The sequence below is a fragment of the Zychaea mexicana genome (assembly GCF_025766255.1).
Source record: "Zychaea mexicana strain RSA 1403 chromosome Unknown BDB00scaffold_74, whole genome shotgun sequence".
NCBI lineage: Eukaryota > Fungi > Mucoromycota > Mucoromycetes > Mucorales > Lichtheimiaceae > Zychaea > Zychaea mexicana.
This window is the reverse complement of record NW_026516737.1, coordinates 190,682-204,929: the sequence shown is the minus strand read 5'-3', so window position 1 is coordinate 204,929 and position 14,248 is coordinate 190,682. Positions and strand designations below refer to the sequence as shown.

At 41.8% G+C, this 14,248-nt stretch overlaps 5 protein-coding genes across 5 annotated transcripts; 2 read left to right on the top strand and 3 right to left on the bottom strand.

Moving 5' to 3' along the window:
* Window positions 1-501: 501 nt before the first annotated feature.
* Window positions 502-2,721, top strand: BDB00DRAFT_838972 (uncharacterized protein). The gene is made up of 8 exons (XM_053124671.1): window positions 502-744; window positions 828-849; window positions 910-1,005; window positions 1,085-1,174; window positions 1,276-1,846; window positions 1,943-2,075; window positions 2,179-2,511; window positions 2,594-2,721. Exons 1-8 carry the CDS (start codon window positions 673-675, stop codon window positions 2,624-2,626), a joined length of 1,350 nt encoding a protein of 449 aa, XP_052976522.1. The 5' UTR covers window positions 502-672; the 3' UTR covers window positions 2,627-2,721.
* Window positions 2,722-4,178, bottom strand: BDB00DRAFT_961304 (WD40-repeat-containing domain protein). Its single transcript, XM_053129730.1, has 3 exons — window positions 3,905-4,178; window positions 3,562-3,780; window positions 2,722-3,466 (listed from the first exon to the last, which is right to left on the bottom strand). Exons 1-3 carry the CDS (start codon window positions 4,086-4,088, stop codon window positions 2,886-2,888), a joined length of 984 nt encoding a protein of 327 aa, XP_052976521.1. The 5' UTR covers window positions 4,089-4,178; the 3' UTR covers window positions 2,722-2,885.
* A 2,776-nt stretch (window positions 4,179-6,954) lies between these two features.
* On the bottom strand, window positions 6,955-8,835 carry BDB00DRAFT_941141 (uncharacterized protein; the record flags this gene model as incomplete). The annotated part of the gene is made up of 4 exons (XM_053129362.1): window positions 6,955-7,080; window positions 7,208-8,210; window positions 8,581-8,681; window positions 8,816-8,835. The coding sequence occupies 4 exons, from the start codon at window positions 8,833-8,835 to the stop codon at window positions 7,029-7,031; spliced, it is 1,176 nt and encodes a 391-aa protein (XP_052976520.1). The 3' UTR covers window positions 6,955-7,028.
* Window positions 8,836-11,157: 2,322 nt separating this feature from the next.
* On the bottom strand, window positions 11,158-12,264 carry BDB00DRAFT_875569 (uncharacterized protein; the record flags this gene model as incomplete). Its single annotated transcript, XM_053127371.1, has 1 exon — window positions 11,158-12,264. The coding sequence occupies one exon, from the start codon at window positions 12,262-12,264 to the stop codon at window positions 11,158-11,160; it is 1,107 nt and encodes a 368-aa protein (XP_052976519.1).
* A 928-nt stretch (window positions 12,265-13,192) lies between these two features.
* Window positions 13,193-14,230, top strand: BDB00DRAFT_838962 (adenine phosphoribosyltransferase). Its single transcript, XM_053124670.1, has 3 exons — window positions 13,193-13,372; window positions 13,483-13,603; window positions 13,738-14,230. Exons 1-3 carry the CDS (start codon window positions 13,307-13,309, stop codon window positions 14,085-14,087), a joined length of 537 nt encoding a protein of 178 aa, XP_052976518.1. The 5' UTR covers window positions 13,193-13,306; the 3' UTR covers window positions 14,088-14,230.
* Window positions 14,231-14,248: the final 18 nt, after the last annotated feature.

The window sequence follows — 14,248 nt, the reverse complement described above, 5'->3', positions numbered from 1 at the left end:
TTCTCTTTCTTTCTCGCTATATTAAATTGAACTTTCTCAGAATCCCTTTATAGCGATGAAGAGTGGATGCATAATAAAAGTACAACGACAGAAGATGTTTGCGTTTGAAAATACTGCTTTGTCTGTGGACGCTATCTCAAACCAACAGCAGCAGCAGGTGGTGGAATGAGTTTAATTCTGCAAAATCTTGAGATAAGGCATGATGAAAATTGTCTACTAAAATGTATCACTTTTGAACTGTCGTTTGATACGACAGGCTTAACACCAATCTCATTTTCAAAGGCAGGAGGGAGTGCCATTACTATTCGAAGCCAGGCTTATCTTTATTATAGCTTTTGGCGTATGGGGGAAGCCTTTCATTCTCCATCTTGTAATAAATGACATACTCGGGCCCTATATTTCTTGTACCCAAAGTATCTCCATGACTCATCCAAGTTGATTTTGGGCTGGACCCAAGAAGGTCCGCCCTCACCCCCATATTGGGTGTGCACAGTGGAGAGAGAACAATCAAGACTGGACTGAGGGGTGGGGCGGAGAAACCCACTCACCCAGCAAAAAGATACTTTTGATCGAAACAGTTTCGTTTGCTGAAAACCAAACAGTCTCTTAACAAGCAATGCCCAAAGGGCAGTCTTTTTCCTAACAAAACGCTATCATTCCAAAAAAAGAGCCATGAATAACGACGGGCAAACCCCTAAGCCTCGACGGAAAAAGGCCACTCGTGCTTGTTCACATTGCCAAAAGGTACCCCACTGCTTTTATTTGATTGTCAGCGTACATGGTCTTTTCTCTATTTCTAAGACTCACGTTTCGATATACATATCTAGGCTCACTTAACTTGTGATGATTGTAAGTTTTCTGTGAGTGTGCTCTTATGTAGGATTTAGCATTTTAATTTCTTGATTTTAGCGCGACCATGTCAGCGATGCATCAAGCGAGGTTTGGAAAGTACTTGTACCGATGGAACTCGAAAACGAGCAAAGTACCTTCAGGATGATGAGTATGGTATGTTATTTACCCTTTTGTTTGCTTGCTACACAAGGAAAAGTTATAATTAATGATATTTGAGTTGTGTTTAAAAAAGAACAAGTATCCTCACCTGCATCTACTACACCTTCCGAGCATCCGTCACTTAATGCCTTTGACCAGCATCAACAACAGCCTACTGATATCGGTAAACTTATAGTTATAGATAAGCTTGGCAGACCGAGTGTGTGTATGCGGGCGAGAGATAATGAGCTCACTAACGGTACTACGTTGATGACTTTTATTCAGGCTTTGATCCTCAGTTGTTGAATATCGCTGGTAATTATGGGTTTGGATCAGAATCAGCAAATCTCGAGTATGGTATTTTGTCCAACATGCTTCAACTCAATAATGCTGGCGGCGGTGGTGTGGAACAATTCCTTGGCGCAGCACAAACGCCAGGACCAGGTCGTCAAGGAACGCAGCCATTCGATCCAAATACAGCTGAGTCTAGCATGCTGATGCGTGGCACAGTGTCATCTCCAAGTACATCTTCCGCTGTGGATACCCCATCGTCGTCCATGCTCACACCCACCATGTCTACTGCTCCATTGTTTCCACAGCAACAGCAACAGTCGCAGCAGCAGCAACCATTACAACACCAGTCGCTCATGTCTCAACCACTGCAACAACAGCAACAGCGCCAGATGCCCCCACAGATGCAAATGCACCAACAATCTTCGCCGATCGATGTGAAAGGCAAGATCGTCAAGCGGCGGAAAGGGGTTGGTAATACACCAGAAGAAGCCTACACCATTATCAAAGGGCCCTTTAACTATGCCGAAGGATACCATTACTTGTTTCAGCATGTCCGGCAAAGGTAAATCAAGGATAACGAAAGGAGGAATGGACAACGACACATGGTGTATCACAAAGTTTTGTGCTTGCTAATTGGATGGGATACATGAAAATTTAGAATGGGTCGCGAGGATTTGATGCGGATATCTCGAGCACTTGCGATATTTCGACCTTCGTTTATCTCAGCCATGATCCATCTCACTGAGGAGGATTTGATATACATGGAAAAATGTGTTCAACGAACATTGCTGGTAAGACAAAACAAGAAAAACGGAAATAAAGATGCATAATAAAGAAGGAGTTTACACATTGAGAGAGAAATTAACTGATCCAAAATGATTATATAATTACTAGGAATACGAAAAGTTGATTACTTTCTCGGGTACTCCAACAGCTGTGTGGCGACGTACAGGCGAAATTGTGCTGGTGGGCAAAGAGTTTTCTTTGCTAACACAGTGGAGCAAGGAAACGTTGCTTGGGAAAAAGACGTTCATATATGAACTAATGGATAATGGATCTGCTGTCGAGTACTGGGAAAAATATGCCCAGCACGCATTTAGCGACACAGAGTCGTCAGCGTACATGTCAGTAATATTAATGAGCCCGACCTATCGACCCGTGCCTTGCAGCATCTGTTTTACGATTAAGCGAGACTTCTTCGATCTGCCTAGCGTTGTTGTTGGCAACGTAAGTTGAGTTTGTGTGTATAATCAATGTATCATTCTGGATGAACTATGCTAATCAAACTGCTAATTTCCATCACATGTAGTTCCTTCCAATGCTAAATGGAAACACATTATAGCATGTACTATTGCATTTTCACCTTCCTTTCTTGCATAAACATTCACCCAAGCATTTCTCGTTACTTTATACTTCGTTTAGTTATTTGTTCACAACCATTTTTTTCTTTCGTATTATATATTTATATATAAAAAAATATACATTTTCGTGTTTTCGAGTTTCTTTTAATAACGTTTTTGGGGCGATGCCAACTTTTTGTGAGTAAGGTGCTTGTGTCAGGTGTGTATGTAAAGGTGGATTTGGGTGTGCGTGTATTGTGTTTATGCTTCGATCTTGAACTTGAAATAATCGGGATCAAAATGATGGACACGGACGTAACCGTCTTCACCACCGCTCGAATAGCTCTTGCCGTCAGGATGAATAGCAATTGTATTGATAGGACCGAAATGACCACGTACACGTCCGATCTCTTCCTCAAGAATCTTGTGATAGAATCGACATTCGAATTTACCAGCACGAGCCGATGTGGTCGTGACGCTCATGGCATCCTGACCACCACCCAAAATGACAAATTCCTGGAACTTGGGAGTGATGGATGCCGAGTTGAGGGGTGCATCGGTTTGGTATGACTTCAAATGGGACAACGAGTCCGCGTCAAAGACCATTGCTGTCTTATCCTTTGATGTGGTGATGAAATAGGTGCGGTCGGTGCTCATCTGCATATCCGAGATGACATCTTCGTGTGGTTTGATTGAGTTGAGTTTTTCGTTGGCCTTCCAATCCCACTGGCAGATCGAGCCGTCGACGTGGCCGCTGACAATGCACTTGTTCAAGTAGCCCCAGCAGGCAACCACAGCCTTGGGTCCTTCGTTGATGATGGTAGCCAAAGGTTCATCCGATTCTATGCACATGATACATTTACACCAGTTATTCGATTTCGTTCTCTTAAATGTCATTATTACTGCGGCAACCCAAATCGTGTGTATTAAAACTTACGCTTGCCGTTGATATCGCCATTGATTGGGAGAACAGTAACAGAGCCCGAGTAGCCCATTCGCTCTTCGGTAACACACAGTACCATGGTATCATCCTCGCTGAATTCGACACGCTTTACGGCCGTCTTAAATTCCCAAGTCTTCAAGCACTTGCCCGTCTGGACCTCCCAGAGTTTGGCTGTGTTGTCGGCAGATCCGGTAATGAGCAACGTTGTTGTAGCTATCCATATAAACAAATCGAGTTTCACCGATAATTAACACATTAATTTGTAATCAAAATTGGGCTATAATCCGTTCGGAAAATCTAACGATTCTTAATTCAAAAGCGAAAAGAGACTGCTTACAGTTGACATCGACGGTCCACACACTACCAAGATGGCCAGTGTAGGTGCCCAATCGTTCACCATTGTGCGAGTACCATACATTGACAATCTTATCTTTCGATACGGAGAAGAGAAGGTCGCCCTCGCGATTGTATTTAATTTGTGTTAACGAACGCGTGTGTCCTTGAAGCAAAATGGGGCGCATGTCGAATCTTTTGGCTAGAGGAAACGGGAGCTGGTTCAGAAAAAAAGTTTTTGTTTTTTTATATGTATTCCGAAAAAGGCAACTCGTCGCCGCAGACACAGGTCCGATTTGATCAATGTAAAATAGCCCACGAACTGTGTCCATTGCATTATGCGTAGGTTCACTAAAAACAACCGATACAATAAAAAGCGCTCATAAAGTATAAAAAGTGGCCGCTATGTTATTTGTAATTATTGCTTTTGGCACTTATCTTTAACGCAGCTTATATGGACATTGTTATCGATGTAAAATAATCAGCCTTTTGGCCAGGAACGAGCGAGAATTTAAACTACTTCACAAGTGTGACGATCACAAGAGCTGATTCCAGTATTGCCACATTCCGACCTAGCGGACCAGATATATTACCAAAGTAGACAGAGAGCTAGCAGAGTCGATAATTAGTACGCATGTAGCAACATAGACGGTTTACCCAAGCAGCTGCGCGCTGAAGCATGGAACACAGGAAATTTTCCTTCTGACTCAGGCCTCAAATTTCAACACATCAGTGATCCAAATTTCTGGTTTAAATTCGAAACAGTCCGCTCTCCACGCCTTTGTACAGTAGATCTCAAATGTGCATAGCCACTGTAGCAAGCCATGTCTCCTTTCTGGACAAGTACTCCACCCGGGCAAAATATCGTCAATTAGAGCTGGTTTATGATTTGTTAGCGCCGGTGGATAAGGGCGAAAGAACTATTCTACCATATATATCATTTTCTGTTAATGACGATACTATATAACTCAATCGTAGTAGTAGCATCGGTCTAGCACCATCTATACAATAAAGAGCATACGCATATCCTTGATAGCCTAAAATTGCAGTTCAGAAGGCATATCCTCTATGTCTGACCAGAAATGTTCAATCTTGGTAAGCAATGCCTCTACAGTCCACGACAAGGCATATGCAGTAGTATCTCTACCGGCAACAACTACTGAGGGGAGCATGTCACGCAGCACACGTTCACTGAAGGATTGTCCAATTTCGTTCGTGTTAACCATATAAGTCTTCGCAACTTTTTTCGCTTTCAGCCATCTTTTCGGCGCTCTCTGGTGTTTTCATGCGCAAAATAATTGAGTGCACCATAGTCATACCGTATGTAATAGTTTGTATATGCATTATACGATTAGGCACGTCGAAGATGGGAGTGGTGGGTTCGAAAATAGGACATAATATTGCCGTTGGCAGACACCAAAAAATTGGTAATGGCCACTCTCACTGCCCCAAATTGCTATGCTTTGTGCGTTAATTTTTCGTTGAAATTTCTTTTGCTTTGCTACGTTCGATTCAAAGTTGATTTACATTACATGGTTTTACTCAGGTGAAACCAAGCACCAGTTGCCGTGATGACACAGTACAGACAGATTCTATACTTCCGGATTAGTTAATCAACAGGCTAGGTACTGTTGCCACCAAGGGCTATATCTAGCCGAGAAAGCAGAAAAGCCATTATCGATGTATTATCCGAAGATGATAACCGCGTTACTTTTACCAACCAAGGTGTATACATTGCAACTACGAAGGGAACATTGGTAAATTTGCATCTAATTATGCACCTAAAAAGCATAGTTTCTACTTTGTCTTATTAACTTGAGCCAACAACAGGTTACAGTCGACCCCCGTTAACGTCAACCCTCAGCGTACCAACAAAAGTGTTGACCATATCGAGGGTTGACGGGTAGAGAATAGGCAAAATCTTTAACTGCTAAATTTGAAAGGGTACCAACGAATCGGTTGACGTTGTCGGGGTTGACGTTATCGGGTTGACGTTAACGGGAGTTGACTGTAGCACATTACTGTCTACTTATCGACAGAGAAGGTTTCGCTATTTTGGAAATTAATAATGGATGACAGCTATATATGTCGAAAAGCTTCAATAACTTTTTAATGAAAAGTAAACAGGTAGAAGTTGTTGAAAATCCATCTCTATATGCATGGACCGGAGAAAAGAAGGAGAAAAAGTAGGTAAAATTTTATAATGTTACATTCAATGGACTTGTGTAATATCGTGAATGCAGCCCTCGTAATGTCTTCATGATCATATGCTTTCCAAAGCCGATTACTGCTTCTACACGAGTACTACATCTCTATCCATTGTATCTTTATTAAAGCTGGTCTTGCTAGTTTAAAAACAACATATGGCGTCTTAAGAAGTTGAGAACATACAAAAAAAACGCAGAATGCGCACTTTGATTATTGCACTGCTCATTCTATCTAGACTACATTTCTTGAGCACCCCTACAGAAACAATGCAAAGTCTCCTAAGTAAGGGTAAACGTCATTATAATTAAATTCCATTTAAATAATGATTTGACAAATGGCTATACCCCATCACGTTTATGCTATTTCTTTCCTCCATAAATCGACAGGACGGCAATAGAGCATCATCCCTTACAACGTGATACTGGTCACGGTACATTCATTCAAATGTTTGAAGCGAAATTGATCGAATGTAAAGATTCTACTTCCATTCTGAAGGGAATTTGTAATTTGGTTTTCCAAGCGGAGGGGCTAAATGATGTAGGTGTGCAGGCGACAAAGGAGTTACAATGCATATTGCTGGAAATCTGTATACATTTACTTTCCTTTCTTCTCTTAGTTCACGTCAGCACACGAGATTATCAGGCGCTGGTGCAAGGCAAAGGGGCTATCTTGCATTATCTAAAAAACGCCACTATGCACATAATTTCAGTAATTACGAGAAACGGTAGAGTAGGCAGGAACCCTTGGCATTGGGTGGCGAAAAAATCTTTTGTTTCTTTAATACCTCATGATATGACAACTTACTTGTTTGTTATTGAACTGAGTATTAGTATCCTCTCTTCAAGTGTTCCTTTACTCGGGCTTTATTTTTGACTATCATATGTTATATAAAAAATCAGAATATCTGTCAATCAAACTTCTCAACAAGAGAGACAGCGAGGAGAATGCTTAACAACGAACTCTTCCATTTTTCTACAATAAATAATGTATCGCCTAATTTATTTTGCTTTTGGGGACTTGAACTCTATCTCTTATACGAGTACACAGCAGTCGGACTGTCCATCCAAGACAAACCAAGATCGCGAAAAGGCACAGATACAGGTCATAATCATTCGCTTTCAAAAAGGAAATGTTGTTGGCAACATCACGACGGTGTGGCAATTGGCCATCGCCTACACTGGTAAAAAGGACTTCTTCGACCAAATCGGCTCCTCGGTCAACGCCACGCTGGGCATGGATTTGAAACAAAGCTTGGTATCGATCCACGTTTTTCTGAATGACGTTATCTGTGTCTTCGATAACCCGTCGGAACGTTTCCAAAGCACCGTTGTGATCGTCCATATTCAGGTATCCGCCAAGCTGCGTATGCTCAAAGTGAAAGGCGTTTGCAGGTTGGTCGTAAAAAAACGGTCGGATAATCGTACGTTTGCCCGCATGAAGTGCCTCGAATAAGGACATGCCCCCACCGTGTGTCAAGAACGTAATAACCGAAGGATGCTTCAATATCGCAAATTGAGGGGCCCAATGCAACAGACGGACATTAGGGTGCTGCTGTCCCAATAGATGAGTTACGTTATATATGTTCCCAGAAGGAGTAGAGACTATTTTTGGCAGATGTGATAATCCGGAGCCCCAAATGAATCCATCAATTAAATGGGTTTCTTGCATATGTAATAGCATTGCAAGAAGTTGTTTTGTCTCGTGCTCTTTAGCCGATGTATGTTGCCCGAATGCCACAAATAGGACACGCTGGTGCTGATCTAGAAAGTGCTCGATGTGAAGCGGTAACGGGTCGTATACAGCATTGAATATCGGTCCAACCATTTCTACAAGAGGTCCTAACGGGCGTGCTTGTTCAGTACCGAATAAATTATTGGAAATTTTGAGCGAATTGCGGATTTTGGTGTTTGGTGTTGTTTCCCAGATAGACAAGTTTCGTTTGTGTCGGAACTCATTGAGTTGTGATCCGGCCTTCCAAAGAAGCTCGACAGGAAAGAGGAACTTCATGTAAAATCTATATTTGAGGGACATGCGCTCTGTTGTAGCTGGGACGTGATCCATGATGTATATATTATCTTTGTTGATATAAGGTGGTAACCCATCTATTGCGCCAAACAAACCATAACAAATTTTAGTTCCATGTAGTGGTGAGCATGTAGTAATGATTACTATACTGATAGTTAGCTACCTTATTATATATATATATATATATATCAAATTACCTTCATGAACGCTGATTATAGTAGTGAGAATAAGTGGAAGTTTGGCTTTGTGCGCAGCATCAATGCATTCAAAAAAGAGAGCGTCACATATCATTGCGTCGAGTGGTCGATCTGTCAGAACTTCTTGGATTCGATTAAACACTACAGAAGAGGTGTTTTCTATTTTAATGTTGTCTCCATAATCACAGTATCCAAAGAGCACAGCTCATCACTTATGTCATCTATGATGAAAAGCTGTCACGACACTTACTTGGGCTGTAGCTTTCAACAAACTTCTTTAAATCTTCATTGACCTGACTCCACTGCCTTGGAGAAGTATAGTTATCAAGAGTGCGATCGTCATGTAAAGATCTACCAAGCGATACAGCATCAATATGCAGGTATGGTCTTATAAATTTTAAGTGGGTATCCTAGATTGTATAGTTATACATAAATATACTATATGAAGTAGTTGCATAGCACCATTGTCAGTTGTAGCAACCTACCGTTGAAGCATATGTGACATGATGGCCGCGCAGTGACAGCTCGTTTAGTATGCGGGTGACCCAACTAGCATGTGAACTGCCTTCAAGTACAGAAAAGGTTGCTCAGCCAAGAAAAAAAGCACACCGTACTCAAAGACTTGTCTTGTTGTGTTTCTCCTACCTCCTTGAGAGACACCAAATAGTATGTTCTTCGGTGGCCTGAAATTAATTGTTTCAAACCTGTAAGGCTCAGTTGCGTTGCTGGCTAATGTATTGGTGAGAAAAATAGCCATAAACGTGATCGTTAATATGGATAAAGAAACCATGCTGTTTGTTCTCGAGATTAGAAAGAAAGCGTCGAATTACTCCTCGCGGGCTGCACAAATGATCCCTTTTAACCCTTTTTCCTAGTGGTGAGATTATTTAACGTAGCTCCCCCTTTCCCTGCTCCCAGGCCACCTCCTTGATTCCTTCACCAATGATAAACACGATGGCCTAGGATTTCTAATACAGGGGTTTTGGCGTCTTCAGTATATCAAGTTGGAGTCGTTTAAAGTACGAAATATCATAAGAGTGAAATCGCCAAGGTTGAAAAGCACTCTCGGCAATGGTTTTCCTTGTAAGACGAATAAAGAACGGGGTAAACAAATGCTAACGTTTTTTAACCTGTCAGCAGTTATATGGACAAATCGTGTGTACCGTGAAACGAACTAACTTTGGCTGTCAAAATGATATGCGGCAGTGATCGACAGAAGATCAATAATCAAAGCCTTGTATTATATGTAAGAGTAATTCACTAGCGATCTCGACTATATTCGTACTTACTGTATTTCGCTGCTCGTTTTATTTTCCGGCAAGTCATTTACAGAAGGGGGTTTACCATAAACCGCACACTTGTATTCTGCTTTTGTAGAGGTTTTCTATCCTTTATAACGTTCTTCATATGCCACATTGACAACATCAACGACGATAGCGAAAATGAAGTTAGCGACAAAAGCATGTTAAGCAAACGGCGTCTCCGGATCAGTCCCGCTCGATGCTATGTATATGTTGCTTACTGTGAGGAAGCGAAGAAAATGCCTACCCTCAGAAACGCTCAGCATTACACGACGGGGCTAAGGTAAAGGCGATAATAAATTCGTTTAAATATATCTACAGACTTGGTTGAAGGTAAACCCGTTGTCTGCAACGTGTAGACCCTTTTAGCAAAGATCCAACCTCCAGACGCCGAGGGCCAAAACTCTTCATTAGTGATTTTACTACAAGTTCTTTCCAATGGATGAGGTATAAAGTTTCACTATTCTGATAACTTCCTTTTTTTCCACTCTACATATGTGCAAGACTACAGCCACGGTGGAAGATGGATTTTCAGCAGCGAATTTATTCGTGTTAAGCCATTTCGGTTTGAAAGATTCTACTTTATACGGATATAAAGTATATCAGTACAGTACGCTAGTAGAGGACAACAGGAAGTTGGATTTCACACTGCTGGATTTATGTGGAAAAACGGTGCTGTCAGGGTATTCGTCAACTATTCTCTCGTGCTTGAATCTTTAATGATACCCATGAAAATCTTTGCTGCGCTTACTTGATGAGTAGAGTTAAAACTTGCTGTTGCAGGTGTAAATTTAGCAGCTGCAGTAGTGTGAGCGCATATAATACTCATTCAATCAAAAAGAAAGATCGTCTTTTTCATTTGTGTGCATAATAGTAAAAGTAAAATAGCGTGGTTTCGCTGGTATGATGAAAGCATACCGCGGTGATAGCTACGCGCGATAATTATGCATCCGCGAAGCTGTTTGGCAACGGTGACTATAATGTACTAAAAGCTGAAAACTGTTGATTGCTTCCCCGAAGCCTGTTGCAATGGTTTCGTAGAAACCTAGACTTGTCGGCTACGCAGGATGAACTGCCGGACCTCCCATCCGCCGTTTTGTTCACCACGGAAGCTAAAATGTTACACGATGAAGGAGAAGAATATGCACGACAATTAGCCAAAGTCGTTGTCTCTATTGTAAATGTTCAAATAAGCGAGTACGTGTGACCTTTCATATTGCAGATACACGAGTCCCTTATTGTTATAACAATGCATGACGATTAGTTTATGAGGTACGAGGGACCCGCGTGTTTCTTTGAAATGCCATATTTATAGCTCACGGTTTCGTCACCAACTCATAAGTACGTATAACACAAAATAACGTCATCGATGTTTTTTTTATGTGCGAAGGATATAAAAAATGGTTGGTGCAGAAAATAAATCGGGGATGTTACAATGTAGTTCGATAGCACTTTGATTAAATATATAATATATAAAACCACCTTCTCTTTCCTGCAGCTAACCTGACGCTAAGGCCGTTTGTGGATTATCGCAGACGCTTTATTAGACCGTTTCGGTCATGTACACTCCATATTCCATCGCTTGATATCTTCAAGTATCGCTTACATCCTACTATATCACTATAAATAACATTTGAGGCAAAGTTGGGTCCGAGCTTGTCGAGGATAAACATAATCGTATCCGGAGTTGCCACTCGGAATTCCATAAACAGACCGAGGTAATCCATTTTGTTTTCTGACAAAGAAGAAGCGAAACGGCGCAGACCAAGATCGGTCAACAGACCAACACCACCACCATGATTTGTCCCTTGTCGTTGTTGTTGTAGTTGCCATTGTCGTCGACCTGAGACGCGCAAAACAAGGCTCAAACACGTCATTCGGTCGCTCCAATCGGGTATGGCATCCAGTATTCGGTCCGTAAGCACATTCACAGCGTTTAGCTGCAATTTTTGTAGACTCTGTCTACATTTCCCTCTCAGCAAGCACAGCAACCCTTCTTCGGTGTCTTGGAACACTTCGTCTTCTTCTCGTAGCTCCCCAGTGTAATAGCGCTGATTATCAATGAAGAGTGCTTTTAAATGCTCGAGACCCGCAATTGCAGTGTATAGCTCATTAGTAGAAGGGATGTTGGAGATGAAATGGATAGATTCCAACAGCGGCATGTTGAGGATTGCTTTAGATAGATTGGAAAGTAGTTCAGGCGTCCATAGGATTCCCATCAATTGCAAAAACCGTAGTTGAGGCCAGCCTTGATCCCGTATGTATTCGAGATTGTTGTTATACGGGCAAAAGATGTTGAGATATCGAAGATTGGGAATATCAATGTCATTATTCAGTAATTGATGAATAGGTGCAACGCCGTTGATAGTGATCGATTCTAGACATGAAAATAGTGGTCGCTGTTGGTCTTGTTGTTGTTGATCAAGTAAGTTTTCACTAAAGGCGCATTTATCATGGAATGGTTGCTGGGCCTCCTGTGATAGTTGTCGTTGCTGATACTTGATGATTTTGAGCTTTGGGCAACGGATCAAGAGTTTTTCGAGTAAATGGACGTCGCCGGGCTGAACTTTGACATCAATATGCGTGATAGACTGGCCATTGCAATTCAGTAGTTTGGTAAAAGTACTGTCCATGTCATGGCGGTAGCTAAAGAATACTTTTTTTTTTGGGTGCGCGAGCAAAAAAGAAAAGAAATATGCAGATCATGGTTAGTATTTCGCCTTTTTCATGTGGAATCCAAAGTTAGCAACGGATAGTTCTTATCAGTGCTTACGTGATTGCAGGGCACGACACCGCAATCGTACTAAGAAGGTTATAGCACGCGTCTGTTGGTCGACATTAAGCTGTCTAATATTCACATGCCGTATTGAATGGCGTTTAATGTTTCGTTTGTAAGGAAGCAAGTCTTTGCCGAGGTCACAGTCTGGATCGTCTAGTGTGCTCCACATTAACGACCCATCGAGTAACCATTGTCGCCAAGACTTGCACACAACCATACACTGGATACGATTTCGAAAAGGAAGAGACAGAAATATGGTATTGATGACCTCACGTGGAAGATGCTGAGTGAAATCTCGTGTGGCTTTCATTGGATGCGTCATTACAATACGTGGTGCGTCGTGGAGTCCAAAAGAGCGTTTAAGGTAAGGGGAAGCGTTTGGCTGAGTATTACGACATCTGACTTGCATGTGGGGTTTCTGCCTAAGCGCTGAGATTATTCAGTTTTCCATGAACTTGATGAGGTAAACTCGCAAGTAGCGCATTTTCTCCTACCTACTGTTTGTTGCTCTCTTTACTGACTTTTGATGCTATTACGGCGATGATGACACGGTCGATGGATATGGCAATTCTTTCCTATTTTAAGCATGCTTTAGTAGATGACCGATGCATAACTGTGCTACCAAAATTAAATAATGCATGAAAAAGACAACCTTTTCTGTGCTATTATAGATGCTGTTATCTCGACATTATCTTTTCAAGTAGCCAGTATATATCATGGGAAAGGCCCTGGCCGGCCTAATTTTTTTTTTTTTTCGGTACCTGAAAAAAAGCCACTCCCCATGTACGTCGCGCCTTATCAGTGGTGATGGTTCCTTCAAAAAAAAAAAAGCTCAGCTGAAACCAGAAGTTTTGAAAAAAAGTTCTTTTATTTTTTTTAACCCATTCAGTATAACCATGCCCAACCACGACATTGAACGTCTCAAGAACCTTCTCGGCACTCACCCTGATTTTCCCAAGAAGGTTAGTGATAAGCATACGGAATGACATAGACATACTTTTTGTTATCTATTAAAGATTGCTTCATTTTGTTAATTCTTTCTTCGAAAACCTTTTCTACTTGCTATCACCAGGGCATCGTCTTTAAGGATTTGTTCCCCATCTTCCAAGATCCCACGGCCGTCGAGTCCTTGATTAGCAATATTGTGCACCACATTAGCTCGACCTACGAAGAGAAAATTGACGCTGTTGTTGGTAAATATAGATGGAAGGAAAAAAAAAAGAAGGGAGGAGGAAGGGGGTTTCCTTTAAAATCATCAATGGCAAGCTGTGGGGGGGAAAGACGTGTATACAGGGCTTTAGAGACTTATCTTGACTGAGAAATATAGGTTTGGATGCTCGTGGTTTCTTGTTGGGTCCTTTGGTTGCCCTTCGATTGGGTGCTGCTTTTGTTCCTGTCCGCAAGGAGGGCAAGCTTCCTGGCGAATGCGCGAGCGCGGTCTATGAAAAGGAATACGGCCAGGATGTGTTTGAGATGCAGAAGGATGCTGTCAAGCCCAATGCTCGGGTCATTGTCATTGATGACTTGATTGCCACCGGCGGCTCTGCTGGTGCTGCTGGCGAATTGGTCCGGAAGTGTGGTGCCAAGACCGTTGAGTACGTCTTTGTCATGGAATTGGAGTTCTTGAACGGTACCCAAAAGTTGGATGCTCCTACCTACTCGCTTATTAAACTGTAAATAAGAAAACATTTCCCTCTTTTCTCTCGCTCTCTCTTCTTCTTATTTCCCTTGCCTTCTCTCTCTCTCTCTCTCTCTCTTCATTTGTAAAATGTGATTCAACCGAGATATCTGTTTTCCCCCCCTATTATTTTCAACAATCATTTATAGTATATATATTA